The sequence below is a fragment of the Salvia miltiorrhiza genome, chromosome 3 (assembly GCF_028751815.1).
Source record: "Salvia miltiorrhiza cultivar Shanhuang (shh) chromosome 3, IMPLAD_Smil_shh, whole genome shotgun sequence".
NCBI lineage: Eukaryota > Viridiplantae > Streptophyta > Magnoliopsida > Lamiales > Lamiaceae > Salvia > Salvia miltiorrhiza.
The window spans coordinates 12,443,108-12,463,345 of NC_080389.1; the positions used below are offsets into that span (position 1 = coordinate 12,443,108).

Genomic DNA, 20,238 nt, shown 5'->3' on the forward strand with positions numbered 1-20,238 from the left:
TCCATCGAAGTAAACAAAGGATTAGCCATACTATTTTTTATCTATATATCAAGGCTAATCCTCCAAAATTTTGGGATCTCGATTCTTTTGCTAAAATTTTTAGCTCAACCATCCGTACTATATTGTATTTCAAGTATGAACTTGGCTCTTTCGGGAGTTTTAGATTGCTCAGGGTCCTGGACGTGCTGAGAGTCGGATTTGAGTCTCGTTTGCTCCTCGATCAATTTTTCGAGCTATTTCATCCAAGGTACCTTGCTTTCCGTTATCAAGATCATATCCCTAGAGCAATATCAAACCTTCAAACTCTTCAAACCTTAACCATTAACGGAATTTACTATAGGAATTTGCCGCATGAAATTTGGAATATGCAGCAGCTAAGACATCTTAGTATCCTTGATCATTTTGAATTAGCTCATCCCATTGGTGCCAATTTGGCTCTAGAAAATCTACAAACACTAGGGAGAGTGAATAATCTCATTCTTTCACCAAGTATCCTCGACATGATTCCCAACCTTAAGAAACTGTCCCTCTTTTATTCTTGGGGAACTGGAGAGTTACTCGTCCATAATCTTGTACATCTCCATCGACTTGAAAAGTTGAAGCTGGAAGTGGGGCGGGGCGCCAGTGGAGTAGTTCGGGTACCCCTAATCTTGTTCTTCCTAGCTCGCTTAAAAAGTTGGCCTTAACCGGTTGGGGTCGAAGCCAGCCTTACCTCACAATTGTTGGCGCTGCCTAATCTTGAAGTGCTTAAACTCAGCAAGTTCGATTTCCGGAACAAGAATGGACTACAGGTGATTAAGACTTCCCAAAGCTGAGATTTCTATTCATTGATGAATCTAATCTGAGGCAGTGGAACATTGACGACAACCACTTCCCGGTGCTAGAGCACCTATTGATTCATTCTTGTCGGAGTCTGAGTGAAATCCCGGATATTATGCAGAAATTCCAACACTGAAGTTGATTGAGATCAAGGACTGTCGGAATTCTCTGGTGGACTTTATCAAACTAATGCAAGAAAAGCAACAAGATTTCGGAGATGATGTCTTTCAAGTTCATTGCATCAAAACGGAGCCCATCAACAATCTGTTTATTGACAGGTTAGAGGTTTATTGACTATTTTGTCTCAACTTTCTACACTGTTTTAAATCTTAAGTTTTTACTGTTCAAGATTAATCTATACTACTATAAAAAGTGTCGTGTGCTTTGTCTATTATAAAAGTGTTGCTTCACACGAAACCAAACGAAAAACATTGTGTTGAAGTAACACACCAACGAGTACAGAGTAAATCTTTGCAGCGGAAATAAAAGAACACATTTTTGGAAAAATTTCTTCAAGTTATAAGATAACTTGAAGAACGCCTTATGGCAAAACGACGAAAGGGAGAATGACACTCACGTTCAATACCTTTACAATGAACTAGGTATTGAACTCTAGACGCTCTCACTAACAAACAGAAACTGGATTCAAGAGCTATACTCTGAAATCCGACAAAACAAAGAATGTTATATCAAATGTTATCCTAGCACAAGTATCAGCACTTCTACCCAGATCACTCTAAAAGCTCGATTTCTTCTCTCTAAATTGGTACATTGATATGAGATTTCACCCTTGTATTTATAAGCTTCGAATCTTGATTCCCAATGCTGAAGTCGTGGGGTTAGATAGTGGACAAGTGGCAGTTGGATAGTTTGTTGTACTCACTCCACTTTGTCCACTTCATCACTTGAATTTAGGAGCTTCCTCCTCTCTCTCTCTCCTTATCTTTTCTTGCTCATTCTTATTCTCAACCGAAAACGTTCTTTCATTTCCTTGTTTCAAGCTTCAAGACTTCCAACCCTTGACTTGGTCATAACCCTACAAACACAATGTGAAGAAAGAGCAAAACACAAAAAAATAATCGACACTAACAAACTCCCCATTTTTGCCTTTCTTCACAAAACTAAACAACAAGCTGCTCCCCCTGCAAATGTAACATCATAGCAAGCAACAACCAAAAAATCCCAAGTACAATAACAAAAATTAATCTTAAAGCAATAAGCAAAAAACTTTAATGATCCAAACATCCAAGAAAAACAGAACCACCAGCATAAGTTTAAGTGCATCAAAAACTATAAAAACGTTTAAACATCAACCACAAATTAAAAAAGTTTTGTAGGCTTAAGACTCTAAACCATCCATCATCAAAAAACAAACTCCCCCTGACGCAAAGACTCCCCATGCCTTCATTACTCCTTGTCGTGGTCCCCTGCTCCATCAGCATCATCTCCTCATTTTTGGGAAGAAAGGAGGGCGGATACGTGGTCTTTGGCTCGGCCGAGTGTAGAGGTAGATTCGGTACAGTGCTTGCATGCTTTGAAGAGGTTGAGCTCCATTTCGTCGTTGTATTTGAGTAAGGCTTGCAGGGCTGCTTTGGGAATTGTCACCATGGTATCATCGTCGGCAATAGGCTCTTCAACCACAGAGGAATTGATCCAGGGAAGATCAGCGACCATGCCACAACTAAAGAGCATGCTGTTGATAGCATAATCGTGAATCACCATCATCTTATTTGTCGCACCAACATCCTTCAAACCTTGTCTTTTAAGCACCCTGTAGATGAGAGAAAGAAAAGGCAAGGCGGCCAATTGGGATATTGCAGCAATTTGATCAAAAATAATCTGACCCAAGTTAAAAGACAAGCCTTAGCCGATGCAGTAGAGTAGGGTGCCGTGTTGAACTGTGATGATGGTAGCGTTTGACGTCACCACCCAATTGAACGTCATAATTTTAAACAGGGCTGAGTACAAATAGGAAAGAGTTGATGATTTCATTTGCTTGCCCCATTTGTTTAGCTTTCCTCCCGTGATTACCTTCGCTACCTCGTCCATATCTTTCATGATCGCTTATTTGACATCGGGTGTCCCAAGCACTTCATTTAAAATCGCAGGGGTGATTTGATAGATCTTGTTTCTAAGAAACACCTTGCCATATTTTATGTTCTTCGGATCCCCAAACAAAGTGGACAAATTTGAATACACCAATTGAATTGTCTTGGTGTAGTATGGCTCAACCGCTGTGACAGACTTAATGAGACTGTGAGATTTAAGAAATTCGACAAGGTTGTAGACGCCGAATGATACCTCATCGATATTTCTCTCGCTGTAAACAATGGCCTGTTGGAGATCTTTCCACATTGTGGTTGTCTCTGCGGTGTAGAAGTGATATGTGAGCGTTTTGCCAACTTCCATGTCCGATCCTTCAAGTTCGAGTTCTGCTTCTGCTTCATGGTCAGATTCTGTGTTAGGATTTGGTATGGAGGTAGCAGCAGAGTCAGCATTAGGGGCAACAACTTGCTTTCCTTCTCGAATGGCCCTTCGCTTTAGTGTGGACATCATCTGACTGAGAGGGATTTCGTCTTCGGCCAAAGGTTTGGCTGAGGGTTTTTCGACGGTGACTTCTGTCGTTGCTGCCTCGATGATGTCATCTAGGGTTTGAGAAGAAATCAGTGTACCAATTTAGAGAGAAGAAATCGAGCTTTTAGAGTTGTCAGTGTAGGAGTGTTGATACTTGTGCTAGGATAACTTTTGATATAGCATTCATTGTTTTGTCGGATTTTAGAGTATAGCTCTTGAATCCAGTTTCTGTTTGTTAGTGAGAGTGTCTAGAGTTCAATACCTAGTTCATTGTAAAGGTATTGAACATGAGTGCCATTCTCCCTTTAGTCGTTTTGCCATAAGGCGTTCTTCAAGTTATTTTATAACTTGAAGAAATTTTTCCAAAATTGTGTTCTTTTATTTCTCTTGCAAAGTTTTACTCTGTGCTCGTTGGTGTGTTACTTTAACATAGTATTTTTCGTTTGATTTCGTATGGAGCAACACTTTCAATTGGCGTCAGAGCAAACACTCGATACACTAAGTGTGATCCTTAGTGTTGTCACAACAACTACCTTCAATATGGATTCTCAACGCCGAGCAAGGCAGCGCTTTGAGTCACCGTCGGGGATTTAGATTTTGGGGTGCCTGCTGTCACTTCAGTTGCAGGTGTCGCAGATGTTGGTGGTATGTCGGTGGGAGGATTCGCGGGAGTTGGCTCAGTAGACATAGGCAGCAGAATTGCGGGCACATTGGTCGAATTTGCCATCATCGCCGGTGGGTTTGCAAGTGCGGCCTGAAGATGTGCCAGAGTCGCCGGATTTGAAAAAAGTTGCTTGAGAAAATCAAAGGTCTTTGGTGGTGGTGGATTAGACATAGGGAAAGTGTAGGGAGAAAGAAAACTTAAAGAAAAAAAAAATTCTTGAGAACTGAAAAGCCTCTCTGCGTGGATCAAGGCGTGATGATAAGGAGTGATGAAGATGATGTGATGTTCATGCAGTGAATAAATAAAAAAAATCAGATCCAATCACTCAAAAATCAAATCTTTCAAGTATATCTCCACCATTTAATTCGAAAATTAGGGTTTGGAGGAGATTAAGATATAGATAAGCTCAAATCAAGAACAAGATATGCTTCAAAAAATTACAAAACTTGCGGATAGAGAGAGAAACCCATAAAAAACGGAAGAAAAAAAAACTTTCCAGATTTTCCAGTGATTTTATGTCTAATGTGATGCCTTTTGTGACCATAACATCTCCTAACAAATAACTCAGTTTTATTTATTTTCGCACATATAAGCACATCACCAAGTAAAATTCACTCATTATAAGTGACATAAAGAACATTGTCGAAGCGAACGCCGTGTCCCTAGTCTAAATTTGTGAAAGGAATCGAGGATGACCATTTTGTAAGGTAGCATCGTCGCAGCGAACGCCGTGCCCCCAAACTACTTTGGCTTTTTCTATGCTTTACATAGGTTATACACACAATCTGAGTCAATGTAGAAGAACATGTTATAATAACATAAAGCATCACACAGACAAAAAACATTTGCATCCAAAAGAATTTCCATTTCACACACGATGCAACACAATGACCTTTTCATTTAGTTTCGAAAGCAAAGGCCAAGAGACCTTATTAACATGGTGAATCTATCAAAATCCAAAGGTTTAGTAAAAATATCCGCAATTTGGTTCTCGGTTGGAACATAATCTACCTTAATTACCTCTTATTCCACTAAATCGTGAATAAAATGGTGTCGAATATCGATGTGTTTGGTTCTCGAGTGTTGGACTGGACTCTTTGATATGTTTATTGCACTGATGTTGTCGCAATACATCACCATCTCATCACTCGCCACGCCATAGCCTGACAACATTTGTCTCAACCAAAGTAGTTGAGAGCAGCACCCATCTGCTGCTACACACTCTGATTCTGCAGTAGATAGAGACACATAATTTTGTTTTCAAATATGCCAAGACACTAAGTTATTTCCTAGATAGAAACACCCACCACTTGTACTTTTCCTATCATCAACATCCCCTGCCAATCTGAATCACTAAAAGCAACAAGGTTTGTGTTTGAATCTTTGGAAAAGAAGATGCCAAGATCAAGTGTTCCAACCACATACTTTATTACACATTTAACTACCTTCAAATGTGACTCTTTAGGGTCAGCTTGGTACCTGACACATACATACACACTGAACATGATATCAGGTCGTGTCGCGGTGAGATATAGGAGGCTCCTAATAATTGATCTGTAGAGTGTTGGATGCACTGCCTCCCCAGCATTGTCTTTCGACAGTTTGTCGCTTGATCCCATCGGCGTGTGCATGTGCTTTGCTCCTTCCAAATTGAACCTCTTCACCATATCCCTTGCGTACTTTCCTTGTGAGATGAAGCTTCCCTCTGGTTCTTGCTTGACTTGAATACCTAAAACGAACGTTAGTTCATCCACCATGCTCATCTCGAACGTGGTGGTCATGGCCCTTGCAAAATCATTTAACAAACGTTGTCAAGTAGCACCAACAATCATATAATCAACATAGATTTGAGTGACCAAAATATCACTACTTTCTTTTTTGATTAACAATGTTCTGTTAGCATAGCCTCTCACAAACCCAAATTCAAGTAAGAAAGATGTTAGATGTCAGTACCATGCTCAGGGAGCTTGCTTAAGGCCATAAAGAGCTTTCTTTAACCTGTAGACGTGGTGAGGTTGATGTGGATCTTCAAAACCTTTTGGCTACTTTACATACACCTCTTCCTTTAGGATGCCGTTGAGGAATGCTCCTTTAACATCCATCTGATACAACTTTATGTTGAGATGGCAGGCGATCGCAAGAAGCAGACGTATTGATTCAATGCGGGCGACTAGTGCGAAGGTGTCATCGAAGTCAACACCTTCGACTTGGGTGTATCCTTGCGCCACAAGTCTCGTTTTGTTTCTACTGTCGTCCTACATTCGTCAAATTTATTCTTGAAGATCCACTTTGTGCCGATCACATTCATGTCAGTAGGTCTAGGCACAAGATACCAAACATCACTTCGAACAAACTGGTTAAGCTCATCTTGCATGGCTAACACCCAAAACTCATCACGCAAAGCCTCCTTAACAGTTTTTGGTTCAAGTTTCGACACAAAGCACATAAAACCTGGCAGAGACATGCAGATAGAAGACATGCAAATCATCTTCCGGTAGTCAACCGGTGGTTTACCTCTTGTGATCATGCCGTCATTTACGTTGCCTATTACTTGGGAGGTTGGATGATTTTTGTGAATCCTTTTGGAGGGTTCATTGTTCACAGTCTCTCTTTGGATATTGGGTGTTTCTTCTTCATCGGTATCACTCTGTTATTCGGGTATTTGTGGTGTGGTTTCTTCTATTGCCTCAACATCTATGGTTGCATCTTCTGCTGGCACCATAATGTCCATCATCTGTCATTCTCTATCATTCTCATCTGCAATACTACTCACATCATCAAATACCACATTGACAGATTTTTAAATAGTTTGGCTTCTCAAGTTATAAACTCGATAGGCTTGACTATTCAATGAATACCCCAAAAAGCCCCCGTCGTCACTTTTTTCCATCAAACTTTGTGAGTTATTCTCTGTCATTCAGTATATAACACACACATCCAAAAACATGGAAGTATTTGAGATTTGGTTTCTTACCACGCAAGATTTCATACGGAGTTTTGAACGTACCAGGTCTGATGTTGACTCGATTGTTGATATGGCATGCAGTGCTCACAGCTTCTGCCCAGAAGCATTTTGCCAATTTCTTTGAAGCCAACATCACTCTTGCCATTTTCACTAGTGTTCGGTTCTTTCGTTTCACAACTCCGTTTTGCTGTGGGGCCTTGGGTGGGAGCTGAGAATTCTTAAAAAATTCCTTTCTTCTCGTAAAACCTTGTGAAAGCCACATTCTCGAACTCACGACCATGATCCGACCTTATTCTTGATATTCTCACACCAAACATGTTAGCAAACCAGACAAACAGTGTTTTAAAGACATCAATAGCTTCGAATTTTTCACGTAAGAAAAAAGTCCACGTATACCTTGAAAAATCATCCACTAAGACATAAACATACCGTTTACCTCTAATACTCTCAACACCGATCGGTCCTACCAAATCCATGTGAACCAGTTCAAAACATCGTGTTGTACCATAATGTTGTTCGGTATGTTGGATCGCACGATGAGCGGCATGGATTTACTTTCATTTTTGGCAACTCTCACAAACTTTCTTTTCCTTTTGTGTGATTTTTGGGAGACCTCGAACTGCTTCCAACTTTGACGTGTCAAAATTTTTAAAATTAGTATGCCCTAACTTTTGATGCCATAGCATACTTTCATCAATTTGTGCCTTGTTGCACTTAGGGTCATCGACAAGGTAACAATTATCACTAGACCTTTGTCCCTTCATTACACAACAGTTTTGGGTATCAAAAACCTCACATGAGTCCTTATTAAACTTAACATGCAAGATCTCATCGCATAGTTGACTAATGCTAATCAAATTTGCCATAAGACCTTTAACATGAAACACATTTTTCAAACAAGGTAAGCCGAGAACATTTAAGGTACCTTTACCAATAATCTTACCTTTCGAACCACCACCAAAAGACACACATCCACCATCACATACCTGGTAATTGCTAAGGAAGGAATTGTCACCTGTCATGTGACGAGAACATCCACTGTCGAAATACCATAAGCTTGAGATGTTAGTTTTCAGTGCTGTGAACACAACATTGCATTTCAGTTCATCTTTTCTAACCCATTTCTAGACTTTCCTTTGGGCTTGTGGTGGATTTTTCTTCCCTTTGGCTTTTGTTTTCTTTAAATTGTCAAAGATCTTCTTTTCATTGTTGAACTTCTTAAAACAAAACGGTTGAATGTGGCCAATTTGAAAACAATAGTGACACACATACCTCTTTCTTTGTGGTCGTGTTTGACCTATAGAAGTTCCTTCCACAACGAACTCATTTTCCATGAGTGAATTTTACCTTTGTCTTTCCAGGTGTGGGATCAATAGCAGGTGCAGCAGTATATCCAAGTCCAGTAGTTTCCATCGTTCTTGTAGATACAAAATCATCATACCTATGCCGGCTTGAATTCCATTTCGGAAAACCTGCTTGTAAGTTTCTTTGTGACGGGCCTCAAATCTGCCATTCGCCGGGAGCTATCGCTCTCTAAACCCCCCACCATCATGGAAGCATTTGCGTTGGCACGCGCTTATGAGGCCAGATTAGAAGAATCCCGCCTCGACCAACGGTGGTCAGTGCGGACTCCGGTGAAGGATACACCACTCGCTTCTTACCCTCCCCTTCGTCACAAGTGGTCGCCGCGCCTGCTCATCCCTCTTCCTCGGCTCTGCCAACCACAACAAGAGCTCAAAGAGAAATGTGACAAGGGTTTTTGTTACAACTGCGATCAGAAGTGGGCTCCTTCTCATCGCTGCCGGAGCCGCTTCTATGGGCTATTGGGCACGGACGACGACGATGCTAACGGTGACTCCCCGATAGAGCCTGACCCATCTCCCGATGACATCAATCCGGAAATTTGTGGAGACGTCTCCAACCTCAATACCTTGTCTGGTCTGGGCCGTCCGAGGTCGCTCCACCTCCGTGGTTCTATCAAGCGCTGCGACGTCAAGGTGCTCGTGGATAGTGGGAGCACCCACAACTTTCTCCAGCCATCAGTAGCTCAACAAGTGAAATTGAACACTCAACCTATACCATCATTCAGGGTGTTCATTGGTAATGGCGATTACATTGTGTGCGACCGCATTTGCCCGGCGGTTACGATCGATTTGCAGGGATATACTGCTATTGTGGATCTCCACCTTTTGAAGATAGCAGGACCCTCGGCCGTGTTAGGCATCCAGTGGCTTCAAACACTTGGTCCGGTGACACACGATTATGTGGCTCAATCGATGGAGTTTACCTCCGCCGGCGTGGTGACTCGACTGACCGGAGATCCGTCTATAGACCTCCATCCTATTTCTTTCTCCTCCTTGCAGGCCGTCGTCCGAAAGAAGGAGATCCACCAGCTCTACGCTATTTTCATTAGGCCCAAGCCCACCACTGATGGGCCTTCAACGATGGCCCAAATGGAAATTTTTGAGTCAACCCTAGACGAACTCTACCCGCTGCTGTGACAATTCCAGTCCTTATTCTCTGAACCCACGGGTTTGCCCCTGCACCGGAGGATCGACCACCCCATACACCTCCTGCCAAACACACCGTCGGTCAATGTCCGACCATATCGCTACCCCCAATTTCAAAAACAAGAGATGGAAAAGTTAGTCGAGGAAATGTTAGCTCAAAGGATTATCCGACCGAGTCAATCACCTTTCTCTTCACCGGTGTTGCTGGTCCGGAAGAAGGACGGGACCTTTCTTTTCTATGTGGACTATCGTGCTCTGATTGGACGTATTTTATACGCATATTTTGAGTGTCTTTTGGTGGATTTTAATGCATAGTTCCTGCTTATTATTATCTTTGGAGTTAATTGTGGAACTAATAAATCTTTTTGGTGGTTTTTGATAGCTTTTGGAGAAAAAGCTCAGTTTTAGGAAGAGTTTTAAAGTCTTAAAGCGTGTGAAGGAAAAGCTGATGACGCGTGAAGCTGGATGGTGTGCCCATACCGTCTGGAATGTCCGAAAATTGAAATTGGCGAGAATTTTGTGGGCTGAAACATTTTATCCTTTTAGTGGGCCAGCTTTTATTCTTTTAGTTTATTAGCTTTGTTAAGCCCTTATTATATTAGATGGGTTTTTCATGCCACTTTATACAATCCTTATTAAGTTAGGTTTTTTTTATTCCCTAGTATATATATTAGGAATCAGACGCCACAATTTGGGGAGCAGCAACAGGACGCCTACTTTGGCTTTTGAATCAAGTTTTATTTCTTTCATCTCTCTTCTCGCTATTTTTATTTTATTTTCTTATATTTATTTTTGTATGCGTTCTAGCTAATTTCTTTTATTCCAGCAACGATTGGGGAAGCACTAGCAAGATTATTCTGTGAGATCTAATTTGTTCTTATACTTTATTTTATGCTTGTATCTGTGATTCTCCGTGTTTATCGTCATGAATTGTTTTAATCCATTAGATAGTGCGCAATATTTAGTGGCTTAGAATTAATTATACAACCAATTGAACCGGCCATCCGTAATTGTGGTTTAGGTTTGATTAGTGGTAAATTGACACATCAGGGTCAAGGGAAAAGCAGTCTTAATTCAATAATCCTGCGTCAGAGTTTATTGGTTTTGAATCGTGTTTCTCTAGTAATTAATGCTGTCGGCTCATTAAACCTATAGAGCGTCTCTTACGGTTGTCAGTCGATTAGGGTAGTAATTAGTGAAGCGTCTTCCTGGTTACCGAATAATTAAGGAGAAATAAGATCACGTCAGAAGCGTCTTCGGTGGTTATAACTGGTTTGCTTGCATAAATTAAAGTTATATATGCATCAATGATCGGAATAATTAAGCTAGGGTGGACTTAATTGATTGCTGGAATTTTTTATTAATTGTTGGAATTTTCTATTTATTTAATATTAGAACCATTGCAATTCTTATAGGTTTTATTTATTTATTTCTATTTTAGTATTTCATATTTTCCCCATAAATTTCGTTTTTGTTGAGTTTCTTTGCAGGTTGAATTTTAGGAGAATTCTCGCTGATCCCTTGGGAGACGATCTTGCTTACTGCTGTCTGCGCAGTGTGGGCATACCGGCTGACTGCCGGATATTTTTGGTGTAAAACGACGCACCAAATTTTGGTGCTCTCAACGCAGTAACCGTCAAGGATAACTTCCCCATCCCCACCATTGATGAGTTGTTTGACGACTTGGGTAAAGCAACGGTGTTTTCGAAGCTACCACCAAATCAGAGTCCACCACCGCAACATTGCCAAGACTGCATTTCAAACCGCCGATGACCATTTTGAGTTCCTCATCATGCTTTTTGGGCTGTGCAACGCCCCATCTACATTTTAAGCCACGATGAATCAAGTATTTGCTCCGTTTTTACATCACTTTGTAGTTATCTTTTTTGATGATATTTTGGTGTACATCTCATCCATGAGAGATCACATTCGTCATCTCTCCCAAGTGCTCGAGCTACTGCACCAACACGAATTTGTCCTCAAAGCCACCAAATGCGTCTTCGGACAACCCTTTGTCTCGTATCTCGGCCACATTATGTCACAAGGTTCGGTTCTCGCTGATCCAGACAAGATAGAGGCCATGCGTTCTTGGCCCGATGCCACAAACACTCAAACAACTCAGAGGGTTTCCCGGGCTCACCGGATATTATCGACGTTTCATGAGGCACTATGTAGGCATCGCCGCTCCCCTCACGAACTTATTGCGTATCGATGCTTTCAAGTGGTCTCCAGAGGCAGAGCTGGCCTTTACATCATTGAAAGAAGCATTGAGTACAACACCAGTGTTGCGTTTACCAGATTTCGCCGTGGAGTTTATAGTGGAATCCGACGCTTCTGATGTGGCATCGGCGCAGTTTTAATGCAGCAAGAGCAGCCGGTAGCGTATTTCAGTAAAAAATTGAGCCCACGACTGCAGGCTTCTTCCACCTACACCAAGGAACTACATGCTATCGTGGAAGCAGTTCATAAATGGCGGCAGTATCTCCTCTGTCAATTCTTCATTATACGCACAGACCATAAGAGTATCCGTGAGCTACTCCAACAAACTATACGAACACCAGAGCAACAAAAGTATGTCCGAAAGTTGCTTGGATTTCATTTTAGAATTGAGTATCGAACCGGAGCTTCCAACTTAGCCGCTGACGCTCTTTCTCGCCGTCCTGACAAGCAAACGGACGCCGCAATGGAAGGATATGAACCCGGTCATGCCCACTTCACTATGAGTATACCTATAGCAGCCCTTTTAACTCAGCTTCGCCATGAAAATGCAACGTGCAATGATTTGCGGGAACTGCACAAGAGGTTTCTATCCCAGCAATTAGGTGTGGCTTATGCATTGGTAGACGGGGTGCTCACTTTTCGACAACGATTTTACATTAGTAAATCTTTGTCACTCATAACCGGTTTATTGCATGAGGCCCACGCCACGCCTATGGCAGGACCTTGTGGAGTGAAGAGGACATTGGTTCGTTTGGCTTCCACTTTCTATTGGCCCAACATGCATAAGGCCGTGAAAGAATTTGTTGCAACATGCTTGGCGTGTCAACAAACTAAGTATCTGACACAACCCCGACGGGACTCTTGCAACCTCTCCCGGTACCTACTCAAGTATGGGATGAAATCACGATGGATTTCATCACCAGATTGCCACCGAGTCGTGGATTCACTGTCATTTTAGTTGTTGTGGATAGGCTGACAAAGTTCGCACACTTTGGCTTACTACTTACCTCGTTCACCGCCGCTATCACGGCGAAATTGTTTGCGGACATGGTGGTGCGGCTCCATGGTTTTCCTACCACCATAATCTCCGATCGTGATCCTATCTTCATTAGTAGTTTTTGGCAGCACCTCTTTAAGCTTAGTGGTACCACTCTCCGCCATAGCACGGCATATAATCATCAAACTGACGGGCAAACGGAGGTAATGAATCGAACTCTCGAGCAGTACTTTCGAGCTTTTGCACTAGCTAAACCGTCGGCATGGTCCTCTCATCTCACTTGGGCTGAGTACTCGCACAATATCTCTTACTGCAGCACTATCCGAATGACTCCGTTTGAAGCTCTCTATGGCCGGCGACCCCAAATGATCCCTAGATATACTGCCGGGTCCACTCACATCCAAGCTTTGGATGAGCTGCTGCAAGAGAGTGACACCCTACTATGACAGCTCAAGGAAACTCTGCGCCAATCTCAAGTTCGCATGGAACAGCAAGCAAACCGGCATCGACGCGATTTGGAATTTCGAGTGGGCAACAAGGTACTGGTGCGGCTGCAGCCCTATCGACGAACATCCATCCGAAACCACCAGCCACCAAAACTAGCTGAGAGATACTATGGTCCTTTCACAATTGCCGCAAGGATTGGTCAAGTGGCCTATCGTTTGAACCTCCCTCAAGGAAGTCGCATACACCCGGTCTTCCATGTCTCAAAGTTGCGACCCTTAAAAGGAGAAGTCACAACCTCTGTTTGCATTCTTCCAGCAGATTCATCAGATTCTTGTCTGAGGCCAGTGCCACTCGCCGTCTGCGGCCAGCGCGAGGTTATCACTCCATCCGGTCTCCGCCAGGAAGTCTTGGTGCAATGGCAAGGGGAACCCCCCGAATGTGCTACGTGGGAACCAGTCGACGAAGTTAAGCGAGCTTATCCTGACTTGGACCTTGAGGACAAGGTCACTTTAGAAGGCGTGGGGAGTGATACAACCTAAGGAATTTCACCAACTGGGCCAATGGAACAGCAACTGGAGGAAGCTCAAAACATCCAAAACCCTGAGGAAAAGAATCGGCCCATTAGGGCTACAAAGATGCCTGCCCGACATGAAGATTATGTGCTACACTAAAGGGAACACGTGTTGCTTGGTCCCCACTTTTGTTGGAGTTTAGGGACTGCTAGAGCAGAGTTAGTTGTAGTTTTTGTGAATAAGTAGTAGAATGTATAAGAATGGCATGCAATTAATGAAAAGAAATCTGCTTTCCCCTATCTTTCTTCTTTAGGAGTTTTGGCTCACTCGAAGTAGTCGTTGCCTTCTTGTTATCTCTTAACATATTGACTCTTATAATTTAAAATATGTATTTTATTCACAACTCAATCCAATTAATACTTTCAGTATAAAAACATAAATTTTATATTTTCAAACAAAATATAAAATTGGCCCAACCCAAATGTAAATGATTGGCTTGTGGGCAGCCACCTCGATTCCATATTGGGCTTATGAGTTACACATGTTGGGCTTTGGTTAACAAAATAAAACGAAGTGTATCCAAAAGGTATTATAACTAAATAAAAAAAGAAAAAATATCTTCGTTCAGTGAATATTTTCAGCTGGAGAATCTGAGCTGTGTGAGCTTTGATGTTGCTCGTCCTTGCTCAACACTAACGAAAAATTCTTGATCTTCTAGTAAGGGAAAAAAAATGGTGAAAATCAGCCACGAAAGGCCATTGAATGGGATTGGTGCTGGACCTGGTTTGGGAGCGAATGGTTCCGCCGTGCAGATAAGGTGCTCGAGGGTTTGCGTCAAAGAGATTAATAATCGAAGCAAGTCAAATTCGTGTACCCGAATCACAGCTGAGGGACGCCATAAGGTAACTATTTTGGTTTCAACACATAAAATTCAAGAAATCACTTATTGAAATTGCTGCTTTGCACTCGAAATTTATAGTACCCCTGTCTATGAAAATTAAAATGTGATTTGGGGGCATGTGTTTTAAATTTTAATAAATGGTTGGCAGATATGTATAGAGTGGAGAAAACAGCCCATCAAAATTCATTTGTCAAATGAGTGAGCTTTTTTGCTTTTGTAAATATTAGGTGTGAATGAAGTTTCCAATAAAAAGAAAAAGAAAAGAAACGGCACAAGTTTCGGAAGGACAAAAGTAGTATTAAGATTGTAATTTTTGCGAACTGATAGAGTATTGTTCTAAACTTCGATTATTAGCTGTACCTATGCCGGGGATGTTTGCAACTATGATTTCTTAATTTTTGTTTTTGTTAAAATGTACTACAAGTTGTTCATTGACAGCTAATACAGATTATTTAAATTTATTTTTATTTTAAAAAATAAATTAAATAAATCAAGATTTTCCTTATTATACTAGTTTGTGGGTGGCCACAATGTGACCGCATAAATTTATTGTTATTTAAACGGACATCTACAGCTATGTTTCTTGAATCAGTGAACTAAGAAGTCAGTCAGTCAGTGACACAAATTAATTACAATGAAGTAATGCATTAAAGGCCAGCTATACAAAATTTTCTATTATTAAATTTAGTACTAGGTTTTTTAATCCTTAATCCTAACTTGCTCAAGTGGACTAATGATATTATTAATTTATGGAACCTATTGACCTTTACCTTTGAAGAACTGACTTGTTCTTTGATAGATCTATTGTGTCTACACAAATGTAATTAGTTCATTTGTTTGTGGAATATGTACAATATTTTTTGATGGTGTAAAATTGATGTCAGTGGCTAGAATAATCTTAAAATAATATGTTTGTTGGGATGTCACTGTAGTATGTTTTCAATAATACATTATTAGATTGAATTGAACCACAAAATACCTACTTTTTGTAAAATTATAGTACTAATCAAAAGTCAAAACATCAACGTATAACTTTCTAATGACTTCATGATGTTTTCATAAATTAAAAAATATAGATTAGATGCATCTAATATAATTGTTAGTATGTGGAATATGTATTTGACATAGTCAATGGCATAATTTATTATTAATGGTAGGTGAGTAGACCTCTTTCAGGGTAGAAATCATATGTTTTCATCATTGTTTACTCTTTTCACATGTTTTATTTGGTGGATAATTTTTTCCGGGCAAAGTGAAAAAAAATAATTTCGGCCGCCTCTTTTCACTCATTTTCACTCTAGTTCATGATAATGTTATCATGAGATAGTGATGTGATAATATTTTCATTTCTAGAAAACATGAGAAAACATGAGATGGATGGTATGATGAAATTTTCCTATCTTTTCTTATTTTTCATTTTCTCATGAATATTTGATCATGATTAAAGTAATACCGGAGATAATTTCAAAAGCTAAGGAACACGGAGACATCATCTGCTTTCTCTTCTTTTCATGATCTCTAGTGTCTACTACTGTTATCCTTCCTTCCGACGATGTGCAAAATCTCAGAGTGAGCATGTACACTTTTTCTCTCTATAGGAATTTTTAGTACAATAACAAGAAACTTAATTTATCTAATGTTTTTATATTATAAATATATTTAATGTTTCAAATTAATATTTACCACCTATACGGCACCTTATCTTACTACTGTATCCACAAATCAAAACACAAGCTTACCAATAACTTTATGATGTTACGTATAAATTTAGAAGGCTTAATTTAGATTATATTTATATAATTAATTCAATAGTTTGTGGAATATGTACATCTTTTGTTTAGTTTTTTTTTTTTTTTTAATGGTGTAAAATTGTTGACAATAGGTAGAATAATCTTAAATTCAACTGGTTTGGTATGTCACCATAGTGTCTTTTCAATAATACATTGTTAGATTGAATTGAATCAAAAAATATTTACTTGTTTTCTAAAATTATATTTACCATGTTTGATGCATGTATAGCTTTACTAATCTAATCAAAAATCAAAACACAATGAGACAGCGTTCTAACAACTTGATGTTTTTCATAAATTAAAAAAGAATTATAGATTATAGATAGGTACCTTAATACTCAATTCATAGTTTGTAGAATAATTGCCAGATTATTTAAATATCATAAAAATATATTAATTGTCAAATAATTTGTTCGTTTTGTGAAGTCATGCTTGCATATTTTTTCAGAAAATGCATAAGCGAGCAGCAGTATTGCGTTTCTCTTACAAGTAGTTTCTTTCCCTTCTCTTTCTTATTATACCTTTGAGTATCCCAATCTTGTAGCTAGGAGTGTGTGTAAGAATGGCTTATTCTACACTTGCACTTGTTTCACTTGAAAAAACTATCAATCACTTCCTCCATCATAATCAATTTTCCATTTCTCCTCATGAAAAACAGCAGATTTTATCTCTTGATAAATATGTAGTTTCATTCCTATATTTTCTTGAAGATTTTGGGGGAAAAGCCACGCCTTTAGAAGCAAGAATAAGGGATGTAGCAGTGGAGGCTGAAGATGCTATTGAATGGCATATGTGGGTAAAAATCCGCTACAACTTTAGATATACCCTCTGGATTGCAAAACTAATAAGAGGAATCAAGTTTATATTCCAGTTGCGCAGAGTAATAGATCAAATGGATTCAATCGCCGCAGAGGTGGTGGAGATCAAAAATACCATCATCATCGAAGGTGCAAAACTTGATGATCCCGTTGGGGCAAGTTCATCCTCATCACAAGATGCAAATGCTGGCAACAGCCATGTGGTTGGCTTGGACAAAGATCTGCGAGCAATACAGGATTGGCTTTGTGGAGATTCGCGACAACTCCAAATCCTCCCAGTAACTGGTATGGGAGGCATTGGCAAAACGACTCTTGCTACAAATGCTTTTGATCATCCATTAATTATGGAGCATTTTGATATCCGTGCTTGGGTCACAATATCACAAGATTACAGTCAAGAAAGACTTCTTTCAGATCTCCTAGATGCCATGAAAGAATTTGACCCAGGAATGAGGAAAAAGTCTGTGGCAGAAAACTCTCAACAGGGCAATGAATCTCGAGGAGAAGAGAGCAATGGTAAAGAGGCAGAAAACTCTCAGCAGGGCAATGAATCTCGGGGAGAAGAGAGCTATGCTGTAAAGGCGCACAAAGTGCATAAAATCCTAATAGGAAGAAGGTTTCTCATTGTTATGGATGATGTGTGGAGCACTGAGGTATTGGACGGCGTAAAGAATTTATTTCCTGACTACAATGATGGTAGTCGAGTTCTGTTAACCACGAGGCTAGCAGATGTTGCTTCTTACGCTGCTTCCTCTACGTCTTCTCATGAGATGCGTTTGATGGATGCTGATCAAAGCTGGAATTTGCTACGGCAGAAGGTGTTTGCACACCAAGACGACATTCCTCCTGAATTGGAGACCATCGGAAGGGAGATTGCAAGAAGTTGCGGAGGATTGCCCCTTGCAATGGTGGTGGCTGCAGGAGTCCTATCCACGACGAGTAGGACTGTAACTTCATGGAGTAAATTTTATTGAAGTGTGATGCATTTATCTAGAATATTCTAGGTGAGAATAAGCTATGTATATTCTAGAGAATTCACCACTAGCTAGATTAATCTAGAGTATTCTAAATAATACTAGGACAAGTATGAGTATTCTAGAGATTAGATATTTTTCATATAGTATCTAGAGAATTCCTTAAGTAGATGCTAGTAGAAAATTCTAGATACAAACTAATGTAGTGGGATCTAGAGAGATCTTCCCACACCTATAAATAGAGCTCTTGTGAGCCATTTGTAACCAATCTCACATAATCTCAAACATCTCAAAAACATCACTCTATCTAATATCTAAGTTCTTTGGAGACAAGAGCTCCACTCTAAAATCATTATCTCTATCTTCTACACACACTACACTCACAATATTCTCTACACCACTTCACTACAATCACTCACCACACTCAAACCTCTATATAATCACCTCCAATTTTCTAACAAGTGGCATCAGAGCTTGTTCGATCATAAGCGGGCGTTATGGCGTCGTCAAGTCTCTCCATCACGACTCCAATATTCAATGGAGAAAACTATGACTATTGGAGTGTTCGTATGAAGACTTGCCTTGAATCCCATGATCTTTGGGATGTCATTGAAGAAGGAATCACCATGCCGGGAGAAGAAGAATGGTACATCGATAGCGGATGCAGCAACCACATGACATCCAACGAGACCATCTTCCGTGAGTTAGATACTTCAGTCAAGACGAAGGTGAAGATGGGCAATGGAGAACTGGTGGAGACGAAAGGGAAAGGTACAATTGCCATAGAAACTAATAAAGGTACGCGATTTATTAGAAATGTTCTCCTAGTACCTCGTCTTGCACAAAGTCTATTAAGTGTTGGCCAAATGATGGAAAGTGGATATGCCCTCCACTTTGAGAAAGATTCTTGTCGAATTTACGACAAGAAAAATAACCAAGATATTGCAGTAGTAAAAATGGGAAAAAATAGAAACTTTCCCATTCAATGGCAATATCCACAAAAGGCAATGGTGGCTCAACTCGACGATACGAGTCTATGGCACCGGAGATTTGGGCATTTCAACCTAAATGCCTTGAGGCTACTTCATCAGAAAAATATGATGAGAGATATGCCTCTTCTAAATGAAAGAGAAGGTGTATGCGAAGGATGCATGATCGGAAAGCAACACAGACAACCATTTCCAACGGAGAAAACATGGCGAGCCAAGGAGATACTAGAGCTTGTCCACACCGACGTTTGCGGTCCAATGCGCACACCTTCAGTAAACCAAAACAGGTACTTCATACTCTTTATTGATGACTACTCTAGAATGACTTGGGTATATTTTCTCCAAGAAAAATCAGAAGTCTTTAGAATCTTCAAGAGATTCAAGAACTTTGTGGAGAACCAAAGTGGTCGCAAAATAAAGAAACTGAGAAGCGATCGAGGTACCGAATACAACTCAAAAGAGTTCGACAAGTTCTGTGAAGATGAAGGTGTGGAGCATCAACTAACGGTGGCCTACACTCCACAACAAAACGGCGTGTCAGAAAGAAAGAATCGAACAGTCATGGAGATGGCGAGATCCATGCTGGCGGAGAAAGGATTGCCAAAGAAGTTTTGGGCAGAAGCAGTGTATACATCAGTCTACCTACTCAACCGATGTCCAACAAAGGCCGTGCTAAACAAGACGCCGATCGAAGCTTGGTCAGGACAAAAGCCTTCAGCCAAACATTTGAGGGTCTTTGGAAGTATCTGCTACATCCATATTCCCTCAGTAAAAAGACACAAACTGGAGGACAAGACGGAGAAGGGAATCTTCCTCGGCTACAGCTCTAAATCCAAGGGTTATAGAATCTACAATCTTGAGACCAAGAAGCTGGTGACAAGTCGAGACGTGGAATTTGACGAACAAGCCTCCTGGAATTGGGAGACAGAAAGTGTTGAAAGGCAGACAACAACTACACTCCTAAAAGAAGTCACAGAACATGGAGAACAAGATCAACAAAGCCCACCAAGGTCCTCTTCAGAAGCCAATACCTCAAGTGGATCCGACTCAGACTCCTC

General features: G+C 40.4%; 1 protein-coding gene across 1 annotated transcript; it reads left to right on the forward strand.

The window, feature by feature from the left end:
* The first annotated feature begins 16,738 nt into the window (after positions 1-16,738).
* Positions 16,739-18,191, forward strand: LOC131018342 (putative late blight resistance protein homolog R1B-8). The gene has a single exon (XM_057947068.1). The coding sequence runs from the start codon at positions 16,962-16,964 to the stop codon at positions 18,189-18,191; it is 1,230 nt and encodes a 409-aa protein (XP_057803051.1). The 5' UTR covers positions 16,739-16,961.
* The last annotated feature ends 2,047 nt before the right edge of the window (positions 18,192-20,238 follow it).